The sequence below is a fragment of the Aphis gossypii genome, chromosome 2 (genome assembly GCF_020184175.1).
Source record: "Aphis gossypii isolate Hap1 chromosome 2, ASM2018417v2, whole genome shotgun sequence".
Classification (NCBI taxonomy): Eukaryota; Metazoa; Arthropoda; class Insecta; order Hemiptera; family Aphididae; genus Aphis; species Aphis gossypii.
The window spans coordinates 16,607,117-16,630,395 of NC_065531.1; the positions used below are offsets into that span (position 1 = coordinate 16,607,117).

The 23,279-nt window shown below is 30.4% G+C and overlaps 1 protein-coding gene across 2 annotated transcripts in view; it reads left to right on the top strand.

The window, feature by feature from the left end:
* The window catches only part of LOC114127397 (UNC93-like protein), a 46,069-nt gene that overhangs the window by 2,824 nt on the left and 19,966 nt on the right, over nt 1-23,279 (top strand). Inside the window, exons 1-3 of one of the 2 annotated variants that reach the window (XM_050202030.1) lie at nt 8,004-8,152; nt 8,660-9,522; nt 12,431-12,656. In XM_050202030.1, the coding sequence (XP_050057987.1) occupies nt 8,742-9,522; nt 12,431-12,656 (1,007 nt within the window). In that variant the 5' untranslated portion in view covers nt 8,004-8,152; nt 8,660-8,741. Of the gene's footprint in view, nt 1-8,003; nt 8,153-8,659; nt 9,523-12,430; nt 12,657-23,279 lie in introns of those variants that run through there. The other variant, XM_050202028.1, reaches the window with a different exon arrangement.

A 23,279-nucleotide genomic window follows, 5' to 3' on the forward strand; every position in this document is an offset into this window, starting at 1 on the left:
GATACACACGCTATGTTTAATTACGTTGAAAAAAAAATTATTCTAAAATTTCCAAGATTTAAAAACTCTAGTAAAACCTCGTTCGTTCTTCTAATACGATTTAATTTCGTTGAATTAATTCTTAAGAAAAAAAAACCAACTGGAATACTATCGGATGACTTTTCGTGAAGTACCTATATATAATTTGCAGCTGTGCGCTGTATAGTATTTAGACGTTAGTAATTAATTATATTATTGAGTGTGACATATTATAATATATTCTTACGAAAAACGAACACGGCGTAGTTATTTCATTTAAGTTTCGTAAATCAACATTCCCAACATTTTTTTACAAGACCTAGGTCGCGTCGTCGAGATACCTGAGCGTGTTTTTCGATCGAATCGTAAATAGTTTCATTATAATATTCGGAAACACTAACACACATAATATAATATTATTGTGTACTGTATAATGCAATACAATCGTATAGATTTGCATGCATATACTATGGTCGAGTGTATAGTAGAAATACGCCGTCGGCAGTCTCACGACAGATACCTATTCACGAGCAGACTGCAACTATCGAGTTTTTTTTTTTTAATGTTTTCAACACGTCTTCAATGCACTTTCGCATCGCTGACGGTCGAAGGTGGAGAGCAGAGGCTGACGCGGCGTACAGTCTCGTCAAGTTCAAGGCGTATTATATATGTATATTATTTTAATATATAACATATTACACATATACCTACACTACTGGTGCGAGTGTTGTGCACAACTACAGCTACAAGTGTATAATGTTGTGTCTCGTCCGTCAAAATATCTACATTACACATCATAATAATTATATCGGCGCCGGCCGGAGACGTCTCGTAAAAACAACTTTATTACGATACAGCGACGATGTATTTAATATGTTTACATATGAGTAGGTATTGTAATAATAATAATATTAATATATGTGTAAATATACATAGGTACCACGACTGTCGAGGCCGGTTCAAGTTTATAACGGAATCGCCGTGCGTATGTATATTATAATGATTAATGGTGTAACACTATGATAAATATTTAGATATAATATTATATTTTATAGAATGATATTTTTTGGATATTTATGTATATCTAAGTACTCCTATTATTTCAAACACTCTCGGACAGCGTCCTGCGGTGATAAAGTTTTTTTAGACTTATAAAAATTGTAATTCTTACCATAAAACACAGATATACTGTTATTTATAAGTTAATGAGTAAATGAGCTAATTGTACGTAACTCTAATTATTTTCATGTTACACGGGTACTCTTTTTCCTATTCATTCGAATTTACTACGAAAATACTTCTGAAACTTTAAGTAATTTCTTGAATATACTACATATCGTTAAAACTATTATTATAAGTACGCGTTTAAGGCCAAAATACAGTCACAACATGAAATTTTAGCTTTTGAAATTTATAGAAAACCCTTATTTTTTCTACATCAAGACAATGTACCATGTGTGTAAAAATATGAAAAACAGAGCGAATCAATGATAAAATTAGCATAAGTGGCCACCCATATATGCCATTATAAATATAAGATAATATGAACATTTTGTTGTATCCAACTATATCCGTGTTTGGTTTCAACCATCATTATTGTCTTATGTCCATATGCATATTTGCTCAATAGTTTTGGTGAACTACAAAATAAATAATAATACATTTTAATAACACTGAATATCCGATATTATTATTATTTTCAAGACATATTATCGTTTGACTTGAATAATAAAAAATATTTTTACTAAAATAATTGTTTCTTTGAACAAAACCCGCACACAACATTTCACTTTGTAAAACGATATATTATATTAAACAAAATATTATAATATTATTATAATAACATAGCTGCAGGCGCTATATATTATAATATATGTAATATACATACAACATAACTTTTCCGCAACGGTTAGTTTTTTTTTTGTTTTCACCGATTTGAGTACTTCGGCAATGGTCGACCTTGATTTTTTTTTTTGCGTATTTTATACTCAACTAAATATTTCATTCGATTTTTTTCGTAGATATCACGTATCACGATACGAGTTCGAGCAGTACGCATATAATTATAATACATATACATTATACATAATATTGCTCGTATAATATTTATTTACTATTACTTATTACAATTAAAAATCACTATGATTAGTGACTTATTTTTTATTTTTATTTTATAATTTGTATTATTACAATTTCCGATTCTGTATACCTATTTATATGTATGCTAAAGTGATAAATTAATATTAATCGTGACGCATACTATTGAATAACAACATTTACAATTTTTCATTTTTTTTTATTTCGCCAATATAATAGTATAATAACATATTGTATAGGATTAAATATGAATATTATATAAGTCACGCACAACTACATTTTTATAACGTATCTATTTATTAGTTTTTGCGTTCTAAAAATTGATTTTAAATAATAACATTGTAGCATAATAAGTTTTTTATTTTAATTCCGTCTTCGCGATAGCCAATATAGTATAATGTAATTTCTTTTGTAGCTCGAAAAAATAAAGAAATAATCTACCATCAAAACGATTTTCCGTAAATCATATTTTCTTTTTTAGTATAATAATTCGACGTTCTTATTTTATTATTGGCTATAGTTATTGTTCACTTTCAGAACACACTTTTGAGGGACGTTTTGACTTAAAAAATAATATATACGTAGGTTATAGATATACTCGTATATATTGTAAGCATATTAAAGTATATTTGTGTACGTTGTATTATATAATATGCAAATGCATTGGTTGTAGAACTGTATCGACGTGAATTGCATATTTAATTACTATTTTAATTCGGTCGTGTTAACTACAGTTATGAAATTGAAGTGTTTATTGAATAATAGCCATTATAGGTATGCTAAGGATGATATTATTATTACATCCCAATATATTCGTCCCGGCAATGACATATTTACCACAGAGGTACATACTGCTGTGCGCAATTTATATGGTGTATATATATAGTTGTGATGATGGTTTTAGAAAGCAGTTTCAGCGCCACCGGGCTCAATTTCTTAACCTTGTTTCACAAACAATTCGAAACATAAGTACCGCACAAGACGTAAACAAATTAACAACAACCAATAAAGTTTTATGTTTGATGAGCTTACCTACATTATAATATATTAGTTTAGTAATAAAGTGGTATACCTAATGATTTTTCACCGTAAGAGATTGACAATAGATTTTAAAATTTATAATTACACCAATAATTTACGTACCTACATGTATTATATTATTATATTGTTGAAGCAATTCGATCAATACAACATTATTATTACGTTGCACTATTAAAATAATAATTTATTGTTATGTGTGGTTGTTATTTTTTATTTATTTTTTTTCGTACGTGTTTGCTAAATGCACGAGATACTTAATAATTGTTTTTAAAAACATTTTAATATTTCTTTTCGGAAACTATGTTTACTCGTATAATACGATATATACTATACATATAGGTTTTTCTATCACTAGAACTATAGCAACGAAGAGTAAAATTAATTTAAAAATAAAGATCGATATTATATATATTACACAATTTATACATACGAATGTAGTAATATAATTAGCATAACATTAGGAATGGATCAAATGACATTAACACTTTCGATTCAGTGAACTACACATACTTATGTATATAATTATGTTATTTATAATTATCGTACTTTATGTTCTACTTGTTTGACTCGTGCTGTAGGTACATAGTTTAAAAATGTATTTACAAAAAAATACATATACGTCGGTTAATACGTAATAATTTTACTGAATAATATTAAATGTACTGATTTCGACTGTTTAAGCGAAGTTTTGTCTCTATACTCGTATATAATATACCACAAATACCACATATTATTACAAATGGGGACGAAATATTGTAAAATGACCATATTATTATTATCATGATATATCGTATGTCGTTCGTTAGCGAAATGTCTACAAAGAATTCATAGAACATAATAATGGTATTTATACATAAAACGTGTAGACGAAATGACAAGTGTAAATACGCATTAATCATTCGACACATAAAAAAAAAAACAATAATAACATCGGTACCTTTACCGTCGGCCCGACGCGCGACGCACTTGTTTGTTCGTGTACAACTACACAATATATTATTATGTCCACGTGCCGAACACAATACTATACACATAAACAGCTTGTAAATAGGAAATCTCACCGCTTCGCGAATGTCTCCGATAAAAAGTCGATTCCGTTTTCTAAACTTCCGATTGCGCAATCTGCTTCCAAAAATGGACATTTCGACTCCAGACAGTTCGCGCGAGTACTGCAAACACATCATATTAGGTATACTAAACAGTACATAACTTTGTGTACCACGTGCGACGTGTAGGTATGATCGATCGACGGTATATTCAAATGTGTGCATAATATGACATGGACAAAGTATAACGTAATTAAAAAAATGCATTGAAGGGTACTGGTGCACCGGGAGGGTTATTGAACTTTAATACTATAATTATACCCCCAACCCTGCAATTTTTTCACGTTTTTTATATCTTTTGGTTTGTACTAAAATGTAGTAATTACGAACTTGTACATCGACCTATGTCCATATACGAGAATTATTAGCTATATAGTATAACGTGCATTATAGGTATACATCTTATGTAATAATAATACATGTGAACTTGTAGCTGTTGCAGTGATAATTATTGTTTTTATACTCGTTTCCGATCGCTATATAATGTTAATTATTAACAAATACTTAATATATAAATGTATATATATATATATATATTATATACTCACTGATCTACGATAGCTGCGTTGAAATTATGGCGAGATATTATACTTACCATCCAGAAAAGTCATCATTCTGGTCGATAAGCAGGACCCAGAGAGTAATTTTGTTCCTTTATTATTGCAACTACAGAGCACACATATAATATGAATCATAGTTATGAACAGTTTTAGGTTTAGCTATAATAGATACGTAGATGAAAAAAAAAAATTAAGACGTTTGTTTTACCGTTTCAAAAAAACAAAACATCTGAGACGGTAAGTTCGTTTACAGAGCTTAATCTATGCAAATATTGTAAACGCTGAATTATTAATTTCCTTCAAGTGTTTGAATTGTTACGTAAGTCCGAGTATGAGTCGTGTGTAGACCAAAAATGTCGAGATCGTTTTGACGTAGACGTACATACTTACATGAAATTTCTCAAAAATTATTAGATACGTGTTTTTTAATGTTTGGATAAACCCATAAACATATAACTTCCATATCTATATAGGTATACATATTACATAGGTACCTATGTATAAAATCTTTTTTCTAGTTTTTTAACCACCGCATGGAGGAGAACCAACTGGGCATTATTTCCTTCGTGCAGCATAGTCAATTAAAATAAACACTACACTGTATAGTATATAAATATAAAGAAAATAATATTACAGTTACTTATTAAGGATAGATATCGTTAATGTAAAATGTAATATTACTAGTTGGCATTACACATGTCTTATCATTTGACGATTTAAATTGATTTTTATTCGAAAACATTAGTCAATGTTAATATTAGATTGTTAATAGTCATACTCGCACAGTCTCGTGTTCAAAATAAAATACATTCTAATAGGTATATGACATGATAAATAAACGCGTAACGTGTGCAATAGTATAATATTGGACACAACTTATCGCGATAATACATATATACCTAATGTTGATGTAATTAATTTATATGTATACAATATATTATGACCCAGATATCAGACGACGGATTTCGGAAATTTCAAAGTCAAAAATCAACTCGCGTTCGCCTTGACTCCAATAACAATAAAAATAATAATAAATTGTGCGAACCTCGGCGCTCGTAGTCCCAGATCGTCTGCCAGCTGGTACGCCTATATATATATATTTATACATAATTACATACAGAATAAAACGTATACGTACGTATTATGTGCGTGTGTGTTTAGTGGTTCCCGGAATGCACAATGGGAGAAAGTATAACCTTGTCCAGCGCAAGTTTTCCGCTACACGTATAGTTTGAATTTTTTTCGCACGCGTGGGTCGTATATAATATGTGCAGTATAATACGGGGTGATCCATTCAACGTAAGACATATTACCTATATGAGTTATTATTTCAGAAAACGTTTTTATTTTTTAACCGTTATCCTTTTCAAAGTATATTCAAGTAATATTGCCCAGAGAACTTCGATCAATAGGATTCGAATTTCACACCAATAGCTTATATTTTAGGAATATTTAACGTTTAGATGAGCGGAATTATAGTGGACCAACATTTTGTACCCATGTATACCACACTCTAATAATTTTTGAATACCTTCCTAATAATTCACAAACTGCTAGTTCGAAATTCAATTTTATGTATCAAAGTACTTCAAAAGCATTATTTTTTGGAACTAATAATTATAAATGCACGAATTCAAACGGTAAAACATTTTAAAAATTAAACAAATTTTTTAGAAAAAATTTTTTTTATTTTCTTAAAATCATGTATAAAAATATTTACTTAGTTGTTAATAGTTTTTTAAATTATTAGCGTCTCGAGTTAAATAAATCACCCGATATAAAATGTCTACGACTACGTGTATCATTGCGATTCGGTTTTATTGATATGTCGCCCGTATGTGTGCCGGATTTTTTGTTTTCGTTTAACTCCTGGTCGACGGTTATAGCACCAGAACATAAAAATTTTCGCTAACATTTACGTTTGTCATTATAGATGCTCTATCGTTATAATTGTTTATTATTCATCAGACACAACGTTTACTCATCACTAAATTATTGACTTTCGAGACGATTATCTATTTATCTGTAGGCAATCGTCACTGAGGTGAATGTTTATTTAAATTTTTGATTCCAAATCTACGCACATTTCAAAACATAAAGTTGTTACACAGTGCAAATTGGCTTACTCATAAAACCGGTCAACGCTTTTCGGTTTTTAAAACGGATGCTCGTTTGGCCTGTTTGCAGGGTTAGGCAATGCATACATAATTTATTTGCCGTTTTCAATCAAATTAATTATGTTATTAAATATATAATAACATATTACATTCATACGTCGTTTCAAAAAGAAAACTGACACGTCCAAAGTACTTAAGTTGTATATCATTATAGATAGATTTTGAAATTTTATCGAAAACAAAAGGACCTGCGCGTCGACGGCTAAAACCATCAACAGTGTTATATTATTACAAAATTATTCATTTGACTATATTACGAGTACTAAAACAACAATATACGACAAATATAATAATATATATACCATAGGTATATCTATTTAAGTGATTATGTGTACAAATCGTACGAGTATTACTGTTATAGCATAATATAATATATTATTTGAGCGTATATACTTATTTGAAACACCCGCGTCTGGGGACTTCTCCTCCGCTTATATCTACCCTCTCCTAGTAGTACGAGACTCGTTCTCACATACGTTTAAATATACGCGTATGCGTGTTATATTAATACGGTACATACTGGGTGAATATACTATTTTTAACATACACGTTTTTTTTTCTTTGTTAACCAGTAACCAGTCTCGGTATATACGCATAGCGTTATACGTTTTATTAATATTCGTAAGTTTATAATACGCGAAACCCAAGTCGTCTCCGTCGTTCGGGTTCCCCCACGAGTGAGCGGTGCGGCCGGCGGTGTCAAAGGGCGGGGTGTGGCCGTCGCGTCGCAATTTTAATAATATTATTCCCTCCTCCTAAATCCGCGACACTATGTTGTTGGTTTTTATTTATTTATTTATTATAATTTTTAAATTCTACGCACAACACTTACTATTTTTATACACAAAATATTATTAAATTATTTATTTAAAGCCGCGGAGTTACGGACATATCTCCGTTGTATATATATAAGTAGTCGTGAAGAACGCGTATCACACGCACACGCGCGCGCGCCCGCTCACGGCACCGAGTAACATCGTCTCGCGAGAGCGTATTTTATGCGATTTTTTTTTTCGCAAAAAAAAAACCGGTTCGCGACCATCGACAGAACGGCATTTCGCCACACATGTGTGTCCGTCGTCGGTTCGGCGGAGCAGAGGAACGCGGCCAAGAAAATTACGCACAACAATATCGCGTATATACACCGCAGCACGTATGATAATATTTTTATTATTTAGGTACCACTCGATTTCTGACAGAAGCGTGCGAGTTCCAGTATTGAGATGTTCGTTATTAATCGTGTTATATTAATTTTTCCACTGAGCGCGACAACGCGTTACAATACTTGAACTCGCCGCCAACGTTATCGATAGACTTCGGATTTTCTATAGCGAAATAATAAATCGTTAAAAAAGTGATTTATAATAGATTGTCGAAAAAAGCGTTCTTATTTGTTTATTTTAAGCGTGAAAAAACTTTTGAAAAAATCTACTCGATTTCGATCGAAACGACACGAAACGGATTTATACTTAAGATATTATATAACCGTTTAAAAGCCCTTTTTAATGCTCCCGGGAGTGCGATAAGTGCCAAAAAAAAGCACTAATAAACTCCAAACTTTTGCTAACAATTATTTAGGTACACTATAATTTGTTATACTGTATAATATTGTCGTAACTAATATAATCGTTACTCACCGATCTGTTGATCTCGTCCACAGGTCGTCGTTTTGATCTTCGATCGCAGCGACAGCGACAGCTAACACCGCAGCGGTTAACAGCGTCAACAGCGACAGGGCCGACATGGTGGCGTCCGCCGACCGCCGCGAGAGCTTCGGCGTGGACAGCAGCCTGTTCCACCACCGCAAGTCGACGACGAAAAACACGACTGGCAGCAACAAACAGGGCAAGGATGGCAAGCAGTCGTCCGACGTGGCCGTGTACACGATATCCGTGGTCGGCGGCTACGAGAACCAGGGCTTCAAGCGGGACGACCTGATGCAGTCCGGCGACGGGGACCTGGCCAAGCCGCCGCTCGGCAACATCATGACCGACGGCGACGGCGACGACGACCAGACCAAGGGAAAGTTCAAAATGTCGCCCAAGGAGAAGTGGCGGATCCTGAAGAACGTGTCCACCATCAGCCTGGCGTTCATGGTGCAGTTCACCGCGTTCCAGGGCACGGCCAACCTGCAGAGTTCGATCAACGCCCGCGAGGGCCTGGGCACCGTGTCCCTGTCCGCCATCTACGCGGCCCTGGTGCTCAGCTGCATATTCGTGCCCACGTTCCTCATCAAGCGGCTCACCGTCAAGTGGACCCTTTGCCTGTCCATGCTGTGCTACATACCGTACATCGGTGCCCAGTTCTACCCGCGGTTCTACACGCTGGTGCCGGCCGGCGTGCTCGTGGGCCTGGGCGCCGCGCCCATGTGGGCCGCGAAAGCCACGTACCTCACGCAGACCGGGGCCGTGTACGCCAAGCTCACCGATCAACAGGTGGACGGTATCGTCGTCCGGTTCTTCGGATTCTTCTTTCTGGCTTGGCAGACGGCCGAGCTTTGGGGCAATCTCATCTCTTCGTTGGGTACGTATAATATATAATATATACAAATTATAAACTCAAAACGCAAAAAAGGCAAAAGGTTTACCAAATAAAAGGTACACATGGTAATTGTTCACTTTTATCAAACATTAATTCATCCTTCTCAGAGACATATATGTATATTGCTTTAACTTAAATTGTATTTTTGTGATTAAATTATACCCTTAAGTCGTTTCTTTGTTGTGTAAGTCAGACGTGACAGAAATAAAATGTTTACCCGAACGTTTGGATATTACGACATATATTATAAAAATACTTGGATATAATTTACATGAAAATATATTTTAATCGAATATTCTAAATCGGTTTATTATTATTTTATTTAAATTAAATTATTGTATTTTGAAATTTTATATTTTATTATAATACTTAATGGTTAATGCCAACTAATAAATAGTTATAGTATAAAAAATATATAGCATTATAAATATAATTTGAAGTACTTAACAATAAGGAAAATTTTGTTTTTGCTCGATTTTGCACATTTTAATATTTTTATAATAAATTTTATATAGATATTTATTTATTGATTACGATAATTTGCAAAAAATGAAAAACATTTCCCGATGAATTTAACTCATACAGCGTTATAGAGCGTACGGGGCCATATAAAAGCGAGTGATGCAGATGTAACCGATACGCTTTAAGTCCGTAACACTTGATCAACATGTCGCATTAAACACCACCCGGCTTCAATATTGCGATTTTATAAACGTAATTATAGTTGAAGCGATCAAATAAGTATAAAATATTAATAAAGACCGGATTTTTGTGTAGCTAACATCTAAAAAACGTGCAATTAAAATGTTAAAATGTACAAAATCGCGCAAAAACAAAATTTTCCTTATTGGTAAGTACTTTAAATTATATTTTTAATGCTATTTATTTTTTATTAGTTGACATTAACTAATAAAATTATAGCTATAAAATTTAGAAATAAAATAATTTAATTTAAATAAAATAATAATAAACTAATTTAGAATATTCGATTAAAATATGTTTTCATGTAAATTATATCCAAGTATTTTTATAGTATATTATGTCGTAATATCCTAACGTTCGGGTAAACATTTTATTTCTGTCATGACTGACTTAAACAACAAAGAAAAGACTTAAGGGTATTATAATAGGGTATAATTTATTATCATGTACACTTCTAAGTTTTTTTTGTAAAATTATGAATCTATTATCTGTATACAATATACATGTATATAATATAATCAAGTATATCAGCTATAAAATTTTTATATAAAACAGGAGTTGACCATGGCTGCTGCGAATAGACTGTTGTACCTACGTGGCTACGTACCTATGTGTATTCGACAATCGTAGTAGTATTGTCATTATCTTAATATCATCGTATGATATCGATATTTATATTTTAGATATAAAAGTCCAATACTTCATACAACAAAATAATGATATGGCAATGATAAAGTAGATGTTATAATAAATGTTATGGAGCAAAAAAAGTATAAATTAATACATTTTTATAAAAAAAAATCCCAAAACGTTCGATTTTGTGCAAAATAAAACTTTCTTTAAATTACCTCTTGATTTGGATTTTTAGCTCGTTTCTAAAGGATCTATAGAACACGCCACAAAAAGATGCATTTGCACGGGACTCCGGTCTTTAGTTATTGCAATAGGTGACTCGTTCGTTTATTTATCATAATAAATGATATAAGATATGCACACGCGACCGTTAACCGGCGGCGCGCGTTAGAACGGTATAATAATAATTTGCCGCACACTCGCAACTGTAAATGCAAATCAATTAGTACGATACATAATATATATTCAGTCACTAAATCATATTATTATACACACATACAATACGTACTTTTATTATCGAATTACTTGCATTTGTTGTAAGACGTGCATTTCAGACCGCTGCACCAGGCGTATTCGCCGTCTCCCGTTTTAACGCCTTACCATCCCATTTACAAATGTCAAGGCGAAAAGTATAATAATCATTATGTTATGTATATATTGTTCGGTCTCGACACCGTTGTTCCCTTCCCCTTTTGCGGACCGCTCTATCGCCGTCTATTAACTGCGACTATAGGTATATATCGTTTTATTGTATTACCGTACACTATTATATTAAATATTTTATTTTAACCGCTCTGACGGCGAGCCTTCTTTCAAAATATTTATGTGTCACGAATCCCGGCCGCAGTGTACATATTATATATACCTATGGGTATACTCACAGAAATCATTATATTCTATGCGACCTATAGTATCCTTGTTTTCAAATCAGAAGACATTCAACGAATAAAAGCGTAAAATGAAAACAATATAAATCTTTTGAATTCTCTGACCCGAACATTATTATTTCGCAAATGCGATTCCTACCGATAATTGCTAACGCTATTCGAAATCGATTAACTCCGACATCTGTTTACATTTCGCAATAACCCTGGATAACGGTTACTATTCGCAGTCCTAATTTCTATCCGACTCAAGTACAAATTTCCACGTCAGAACACTCCGGACACAATATATGTTTTTATACACGTGTGTACATAATATGATATTTTGTCACGGCGATTTTGTCGAAATTCAGTAAGCGCAGCAGTGTCGTATATTGAAATCTTATATCTATAAAATATAAATATTGTTCGATTGATTTGTCGTACAGTGAATTACGTCTCTTTCAAAGACGGTTAATGGGCGTATAATAATGTTCTCCATATAAACGCAAACCTAAAAGCTTGAACGCAAAGGGTGTAGGTATAAGTAGATACAAGAGACGAAGTCTCGCTAGACATATATAAAGCGCATAAGTATAATATTATTTCTAATATAACTGCGTGTAATATTACATATTATCGTCTTTGTGATATTATTCTGGCGTATAACGGGACTTTTCATTTGTGCACAGTATTGTCTAGCGGTGCCCACGGTGGAGGTAGTGGCGACAACAGCACGATGCTATCGGAAGAGGAATTGCGACTGTGCGGTTCAAATTTTTGCGTGATGGGAAACCACGCCATCGACAACCTGGAAAGGCCGCCAGACTCGGAGATATTCGAGATAAGCACCATTTACCTCACGTGCATCGTACTGGCCACCATCATAATAGCCGTGTTCCTGGATCCACTATCCAGGTAAATCTGTCGTTTTATATTTTTTATATTTTGGTTTATAGAAAGTCTTCGGTTATTTCCCGACAGAGTATAACATTTATTATTTTTCAATTTTTGGAAAACGACTTTGTGCGAGTCTTTGTGAATATCACAATAGGTAATATAATACGTTACATGTTTGGATGCGCATACTTAAACCCACATTTATTTCTACAAGTGCAAATTATAATATAAATAATATTTATTACGTCCACAAGATACTTTAAAGTAGTCAATGTGTAATATGAGAGCCGATTATTATAGTATATGCATATAACTAACTGACTAACCTGTTCAAAACCGACGAGAGGTTGAGATCTACTTCGTCGATAAATGCACTCGATTCGCTTAAAGGGTCGCAGCAGACTACGATCGTTTTCTTGTCGTCGTCGTTCGAAAGTTTTTGACAATTTCTCGCGATGACTAACAATAAGGTACCTAAATCTTCTGCGTGAAACCCAGTGATTTTTTTTACTTGATATTTGAACATTCAAAATAGGTATATATACAAAGAAAAAACGACAAAAATAATTTTTATTTTACATTATACCATGAAAATTAAAATGATCAATGAATATTTACAATACTCCATGAACACACATGCTGTGTGTACTGAACGACCAGAAACTATAGTGTCCCCCCGCCAAAAAAAAAAAAAAAACGATGAGGATATTCTCGTTACTTTCGCTACACATAGAATATCTGACTAAATTATACCTATAATGTGGTAATAAACCAAACAGCAATAATTATTAATAATGTCTTATTTACATTTACATTTTTTCGTGTTTATACATACTATTTACTTACCTACGTCGCGTTTTATCAATAATGCCAAACATTTCTGTGCCAATTCAAATTTTCGTTGTAATTTGTTCTCGAAAATCCTGTGTATAAATTAATTTTTTCTACATAATTATAAACTTACAAAAAATAAGATTTAATAATATTTCATTAATTTATTAACACTCACCTCCCAAACACCCGAGTACCTTACCCAGTACCTATCGAAGTACATATGTACAATATTTCAACAAATATATTTTCGGAAACGGATAGGATATTATTGTGATTTTTGAGTCGAATTTGACCTCAGCACGAACAAGGCAAAACACGTACTTATCTTGCATTGTATATACTATAAGACTCGTTTGCATCGCGCGTTCTTATTATCGTAAAACAATACGTCTTTGTATTATGCACTCTCGTAACTTATTTTAAATACCTAATACACATACACAAACACACACACACACATACACATGTACATATATTATATAAACCTGAAAAGTTATTTGGCCTTGACGATGGTTTACACCTGATTTTTCGACACGATCGTAACGCAGCCCGTGTTAAAATAATGTGCCCATCGTTATTGGCGGGTTATACCGTTATCGAACAATCACCTTAAAATCCTCCAAAAGACGACCAATATCACGGAACATTATTTTTTGTTAAAACGAATACTATACTGAAGTTCAGAAGTTCAACATTTATGACTTACTTTGATTTAAGTAAGATTACTAGGTAGGTAAATACTTATGTAATATATAAGCGATACAGTGTATAAATATAACAGCGTGTTTTAATTATTTAAAAAATTGAAATTGTATAGTATAAATTTAATCATCTTACCTATAAAATATTTACGTCTATTGTAGTACCCACTGTATAGGTAGAAGAGTAACAAGTGTACAATAAATTATTTAAATATTATACATAAACATGAAAATTATTATTTAAATATTTACGTTTTCAAAATGAAAATAAAAATTATTTTTATATTAAAAATGTGAAAATTCCGATTTTTGTTTGTTTTTGTTTACTTTTCCATTTACCCATATACCACACTCTTTTTACAAGAAATCAACTCTGTATTTTCATAATTAAAATTGCTTAAATTATAAATATTTAAAAACTGGGAAAATTTTTCGAATTTAATATTCCATGTTCGGTCCCCAAAGAAATGTTGTAGACTTTCTGGATAATATTATGTATTATACTATGATATGTAAAATTAAATAATAGGAAAATAATTATTCATAGAAAAAAGTAATTTACGGTTTGAATAATCATCCTATAATGCGTAAAATTACTACGAATAATGTATGCAAGTACTTACTTATAGTTTATCAAAAAAAGACTGGGGGAGATACGTAGGTTACAATATGCTAAACATAGATACGTGTTACTCAATAATCTGTTTAATAAAAATATTACAAATACAAACTAATGCCTGTACAAAATATATAACTTCAATTCGCAAATAATAATAGTGTGTACCTATACGGAAAAACTAAGAATTTCTATTATAAACAAATTGAGTAATTTTATGGTCAAATAGTTCAGTCTCATAAATATTTATATAAACAGTGTTTATAAACGATAATAATTCATTAGCTAAAGTCCAATATGATTCGAAATACATACACTATTATAATAATAATAATAATATGAACTACTTAAGAACGTGTAAACGCGAGAGGACCACACATGGATTTAAAATTTTAATATTACATTAAATTTAAAAAATACTAAACTGTTATACTTAACTTTTACTGCTATATATAAAACATATTATTGCTGCGTAATAATTTATAAATTACCCACTATAAACATAGGTATACCAATACATAAAATACATACATTAGTATAGGTATATAAGTATAAAAAATATGTATGAGTATGTTCTTCCCGCTGCAGTGTAGCTATTAATATTACTATATTATAATATATTAAAATCGGTCGCCTTCGAGTTACGAGTATTCTAGAATAGACGTCCTGCCTCGGGATATCGCGATTTACGAGGTTTTTTTTTTAATCTTGTCGCGGTTTTTTTTTTGTGACTATTTATTTAATTTCGTTTTTTTTTACTTTTTATCGCTCCGAGGTGTGCGTGCTTACACTAATTAAAATTCACTGTACCTATATAACTATATTAACTATATATATAATTCTGTAATATATATATGTATGTATTATTATAACGCTTCTGATTGCGTTTACGCAAATCCGGAGTCAGAGGCAATCCGGATTTGGCGAAAAAAAAAATAAACATCGAAAACACATGACCACGAAAACGGGATAACGGTCAGCAACAAATGTATATTCATTAAGCAACACCGCCGCACTACATAATAATATTATTATAGTATCAGAAAAAGTGCTCACAAGACGATGGCTACTGCTGTATTGATAATATTATAATATAACAACCTTGATACTATAACAAAGTTTTTTACACTCCATAAAGTATAAAAATAAATCATCATTTGAAAACTTTTTCACGAAATTAAAGTTCAAATTTGACGTCGTTTACTATTCCGTATTCGGTCATCCATTTTTTATAGCGCGATTAGATTTTTTTTTTATTATTATTATATTGTTGACATTTCACCTAACAATAGCAGTACAATAACAATTTTGATATCCATTTATGTTAATTTCATATACAAACTAATAAATAAAATATTATTTTATAACCTTTCATAAAATTTATCATTTCATCGAAAATTTTTGACAATTTTGTAGTATGAACAGTGTAGATTAAATTATATAATAAATTACTATGAGTATAAATTGATTTTAGTTTCATGAAATGTTTGACTTTAGATGAAAAAGTCGTTTGTAACCCATGTATAGTTATGATATGATAAAAGGATACTTTTATATGAATATATAATTTAAACTTAGTCTATAATCTATATGTAAAACGAAAATATTTTTAATAGCCGATAACTTTTAATATTAATAAATTTTGATACTTAAATCTTGTGTCGAGTTATAAATAGTAATTTATTACAATAATATTACGATTTATTCTATGCTTTCTTATACATTATACGCGGGAAGGAGGTCGATTCGTAATCACGAGAAAATCGTATCGTCTGAAGCATATTTTATAAGACATCATACGTACGTACGCTATGCGTATAGATACAATCGGCTAAAGAAAAAAAAAATAGGCTACACGCAATCCAATACGCAAACGCCAATGAACGAATGTGGATTTGTTTGGGGTTAAATAATTTCGCGTAGACAAGAACGCGCTTCAAAAGTAAATAAAGTAAGGAACACAAAACAAAAAACAAATAATAATAAACACACGATAATATGCGCGGTATGCGCCAACTCGTCTTCGATATAATATACGTTAAACGCAGACACATAAATAATAATATATATGTGTATATGTGTAATAGGTAAATATAGTATTATTATATGTGCGGAGAAAGTCTTAAGTACCGAGGACTGCGTGTGCGCAATAATAATGATAATGATTGTAATGTCCATTGTTTGCAACCATAGAGGCGCTGGGTAGAAAGTGGTAGGGGTTGGGAGTACAGAGTGGTTTTTGCACTGATTCGAAAACGCAGCCCTCCACTGACTTACGAGCACTCGGAAACTATATTTATGGTCAGTGAGATAGCCAATATTTATTATAGGTATGCCGAGTTTTAAACTAAAGGCAAGTTTATAGCTATGCATATACAATTGTCGATTAACAATATATAAGTCTCAGACACGGTGAAAAACTGCATACCAATACAAACCAACAACGAACACGTGTCTATAGTATTATACATGGAGTGTGTTTATACTGCACGCAAAGTGATTACTTGAAGACTTCCCGAGACGAGGAAGATAGGAGAAAAATGACTTATTGTCAAGCGATAGCACATGTGTTTTATACAATAATGTGGATTATGGTCGCAGACCGGATCGAAATCTCGACACGGAAACGCGCGAAGTCGGTTAGGCGCGGGCGTTGTGATGGTAAAAATACGTGTAAATTATTATAAATCGTGTGTCAGGCTTCTATTTTTGTTGTTCGAGAAAACGTGACCGAACGACATAATAATTATTGTGTTAATATTATTATGAAAGCGAAAATATGAATGTGTTATACTTACATTATAATATACAATATAGTTACATAGATAGGTATTATTATAATATGTGTGAGTCACAATAGTCTCTTGACAATAAATAATATAACATATTATACACATTTTTTTTCTAAAGACACTTATAAAAAAGCTCAGATAATTTCGCATAGCACCTCTATACTAAACACGTAATCGACTGCAGTAAAAAAAAAAAATAATAATAATCTATACTATAAGAGTAAGTCCCGATTTTTTGTCACGATTAGAAATGCACACCTTTAAACGTATCGTCACCAAATTTTTTACTGTTATACCTGACAGTTTGCTGGAGGTTGGTTTTACAACCACTTTAGTTAGGGAGCATGTCCAATATTTTGACATTTTTAGATTTTTTAAAAATATGTTATTTGTATCTAAACACACTATTTGGCATGAAAACGCAACATATCTACGTGTTGCTATTATAACATTATGACGTGTATGTTAATTCATTTATTTCGAAAAGGGAACATAATAATAATAGTTACACAAAATGTGTCTCTCCTGTAAAATTTGAATTTCGACGTATGTGTATTATATATTATAATATATTAAAATAATTATTTGAGGCATACCTATAGTCAAGCAATCGCCCACGATCCACCTCAGAATGTGAATCGACGATGAATTAATTATTATTATCGACGTATATGAGATGTGACAACGGCTTGGTGCTTTAAACAGTCCTGCAGGATTTGGAGTATAGATCACTACGTTCTGACTACGACTGAAGTGCTTAATCTTGAGACTCGAGTAGTTAAGATAGGTTAAAACGCATCCAATAATAATAATAATCAATAGAAAAATAGTATATAAGTCAGTAACTCTCTGATTGGCTGTATGATGTGAAACCCTACAGAATGCCATGCCCAGTTATTATTGTTATTAATTTAACGACATTATAATATTATTATATAATATATTTCCCGGGTGTAAGAATAATTTATGATATTGATGTGAGAAAAAAATTGTTTTCATTATCTATAAGTAGATCTATGAGAATTTATAAACACCTTAAATTACTTATTATTGTTTTGTGTAGGTATGATGTATGTACACTTTATAGCATTTATGATTGAAATAACTATAAGACTTAGAAACAGCCCCACAACTTGCAAACAACTATCCATGGGGGTGGAGCACACGGGTAATATGTATATTGTATATACAATAATGAAGCAAAGTTTACTACTCACTACTCGTGAAAAATTTACAAAATTTCTTATGTAATGCTATACAGTATAAAATATATTATGTAATATTAATACATTACTATACAAAGATTCCGAATTCGGCTATTCGGCATTTACATAAAAATTGAATGTTACGTTCAAATTTATAATAATAGTGGCTACTAATTATTTTTTCTGAGTTAACTATGTATATATATATGTGTAGAAAATATTATAAGTCTCAGTTTAAACATTGCTTAGAGAAAAAAAGATACAAGGATGAGGAATCTCATTTTCAATAGAATATCTATAGTTAAAACTTTAATACAATATAGCTAATGATTATCCTGTGTATATAAATATATTATCTTTAGTTAAAAATTATGAATAAGTTTATAATATATAATTATACAAACCAATAACCATTCGCTACTACTCGCTAATAGTATATTTTGAGATACAATAAGCCATTTTTTTCGGTTACTTATATGTATATAAACTATAATATTATATATGTTTATATAATATTCGTATAATACATCGCCTATAAGTAATAAACTAACTTGTTATTAATCGACTCAAAATTAGTTTCCGTGACTTCGGTGAAAAAAAGTCTAAACATAAATTATACCTATACACAATAATCATTTCCGTACCTTTACAACGTTATTATACTTGTTAAACTCCTCAATACTTCATACTTATAGGTAATCGGGTGCTATTAAATATTATTCTGAAAAAAAATTGATAAAATGTATGTTAGTACAGGATGTTATTATATCGTCTTAACCACTGCAAATATAAAATATACACTATACAGTATACAATATCTATATTTTATGTTTTACAAATTAATAATAGCTAGATATTATATTTCCGTAAACATTGTAATTCACTGATACATGTTTTTTTCCGTACATATTACATATACACACGATAAATTATAATAATAATTACAGGTAATAATCATTGAGTTACGTCGTGATGTTTCACAAAAAAAAAAATGTAGCAATATTTTTCTTTGAACGAAAGCTATAATACATATTGTGTAACATATATATATATTATAAATATCATACTAAGATAAATAGAAAAGAAATTAAACACCATTGTGTAATTCACACAACTTTTAAGTTTTCACACCATTTTAATTAATAATAATGTATAGAGTCTTTTAAACAGGATTTTTTCCTAATATTATATTATTTTAATATTTAATCTCAAGGCTGGGCATTAATACTAGTTAGAAAATTAAAATTAAGTTGCATAAAAAAAAATACCTGATTTTTGTATCGACTTTCTTATGTTTACCTATAACTTACACTAATTAATATAGAAAAATTATTTATTAAAAAGTTTTAAACTTAATTTAATGATATTGTGTTTTATATTTTTTCGTTACTTGTAAAAATATAAATTAAAGAACACCCTAATATTGTTTTAATATCAATGAAAATAAATTCGATTTAGCATATTGTATTATTATAATTATCAAGACTTGATAATTATAGCAACTTTATCTGTTGATAAATATCTATAATTATTTATATGTATATTGTAAGTACCTTAGTGATTGTAATAATAATTTTTTCATCCTTTGAAGATCTTTCAAGTTATTTGCTTTAAATTATTTATAATAAATTATACTATATTTGAGTATCTAAAGGCATCATTAAATTCGTATATAATTAACTAATATTATAAGCTTTACCGGCCTACAAAAACATAAATTATTATTTTTCACCCATATTATATACTCAACTGTTAAATCTTACTTTTTTATTGCTATTGTTGTAAAAATAAATGGTAATTTTCGTAATTTTGGTTGAGAATCAGTTGTAGTCATTTATTTACTTCGATAACCAAAAACATGTTTGCCTAATTAAGCACAAAATTACATGCCATAAACTTTGTATACCAAAATATATCTATTTCTCTATAATAGTTCTCACCATCAAATTATTCAAGTGAATTTTAAATTTCTCATGTATGTTTATTATGTATTTTAAATGTTGAAATACACACATATAACATATATATTATTCTCATTTTAATTAGATGCTCTGAAAGTAATAGTTAAAAAAAAAATATGCGATAATGTTGCAAAAAATGTATACATATTTGTATATTTATGTATACGAGTAGAACTGAACGACTATTGTAACTAAACACTTAATTATCCTGTCATTATTACAGTCTCTATTGAAATCTTGACTCATCTGTTAATATTATATACATATATTTATTTTTTTTTTTAATTACTATTAAAATATACAAAGTAAATTAAAAAAATCTTGTAAGTATAAAATATAAATTAATAATCATACAGTGGCGAGTCGGGTCAGATGTTTTAACCGTATAACGGTTCGATAGTCTTTTTAAGAATGGCGTTCACTTGATTATAAAATATAAATAATAAAGAAATGTACAATTGAAATTATTTTTAAAATTTTATCAATGTTACATACATTTTTGTTTATGTCTACTATACTCTTACAAATAATAGTTTATAACTATACATTTAAATTGTTCGTAACATTATTTATTTTGTAGTCAAACTTTTATAAATTATCGAAATAAATTAATACAATATTTTATATCATACATATTATCCTTTTTTAATTTATTATTATCACAGCTGGAATTAAAAAAAAATCAAAAAAAAAATCAATTATTTATTTTTATAATAGTTGATTGGTTTTTTTTTTTTGATAACTGAGTTTAAAAAAAAAACTTCTCAAGGCACTAGATAGATCCTTCCTTAAAATATTGATAATACTTACGATGTTAACTGGATTCAAACAGTTAGGAAAATAAATTGAATTTTTTTTTACTTTAACAAGTAATGCATTATGAATATAATCGATATTAAGATAAATGTATAACAAAACATATACAATAGGGAACACAGAATATCAAAAGCTGCCATTAAATCATAGAATAATATTATGTTTCTAAGCTATTTGTTTTCAACAATCAAACAATTACAAATAAATATATTAACTATCTATATACCTACATTTATACATGAATGCATTTTTTAATGTCTAGTCTCAGAAACTAATGAACCTGTTCTAATAAAAGTTGTATTAATAAATATCTTATAACTCGAAGGGAGTTTTACTGTTTTAACATCTATAGGTTGTTATAGAGTGGCTCATAGTGAGACTCACACATCAATGGTGTATGGGTTTACGAAAATTAAATAATCTTTTGTTTATAATGTTTATGTAGATATAGGGAAATAGAAATCGATTACAAAAATATAATTATGGGAAATAAAATACTTTTGTAAACCTGCCGATGTATACCATACGTTCTTATGGATTTTTTTTTAAATAAAATTAAATAATATTTCATTTATTGTTTGTTATTCAAAAGTATAATAAAAACTGCGATATCCTTTTGTTTGTAGCTTATTGAATCCAAAACCGAACGATAGATTTTAACAAAAGTTTCAGAGATTTTTTTTTAAACATATCCGAAATATTTAAAGAGTATAGTTTGAATTACGTTTGAAAATATACCGATCAAGTGATATTCTATCGACCAAAGTAGATTAACCGTCTAAGTAGAATTTCGCGTGTTAGTCAAGTTCGTAGTTATAGGTCAGTTGAATTATGCGGATTATGTTTAAAGCTTAAAACGCTGTTGAAACTACTACAACTTATGCTCAAACTCGCCGCTTAAAATAATGATAATTTTGCAATAATGCCTACGATATGCATTGTTCATCTGTACTGTTATTTTATAATATTTGAATCTCGTAAAAAAAATGAAAGATATCAACTTTAAAATGACATCCATACGGCAGCAGCTCGATTACCGTCACAAGTATAAAGCACGACCATTGTGTGTCTAGAAGGCTGCTGGATATCATTTATTATGACATAATTTTACGCACGGGTCATAATACTACGTGCAGTGTTCCTGTATATAATATATTAATATGCTATCTAATCTGATATGCATGTGCGATACTCCGTTTTGCAGAAAAAAAATGGCATTGCCAAAACGCGGTACAACCATAAGTGTGTAATAGTAAAATTAAAATAAATATATAGTAAGTGTTTGCTTTTATTAAAATATAACTGTCCTGTTTCGATTTCGTGTATACATATTATTATCAGGTATATTACCTATTTGGAGCACAGACATAATATTTCCGGTCGTTATAAGAATTTGATTTTAAGCGAAATTAAATCACTAGATATTTTCTATACTATACCCTGTGTACTTACATATATATATATTCGAAAACGTCTAAATAATTTGAGTAAAATATATCGTATTTTAGAAGACGTAATACATACAATATTATATACACGACATACCTGTAACATAATTACGATATTAGTTCGTGAACCTACATAGTAGTTCGGTGGTCCCGTCAAGTCTTCGTACTATTATATCTCAAACATTTGATCGCGTGATCGTGAGGTGGTTAAAAAAAATTATTTCGATGAATAGAATAATTAATAGTCACTACGCCGCGTCATAATAAA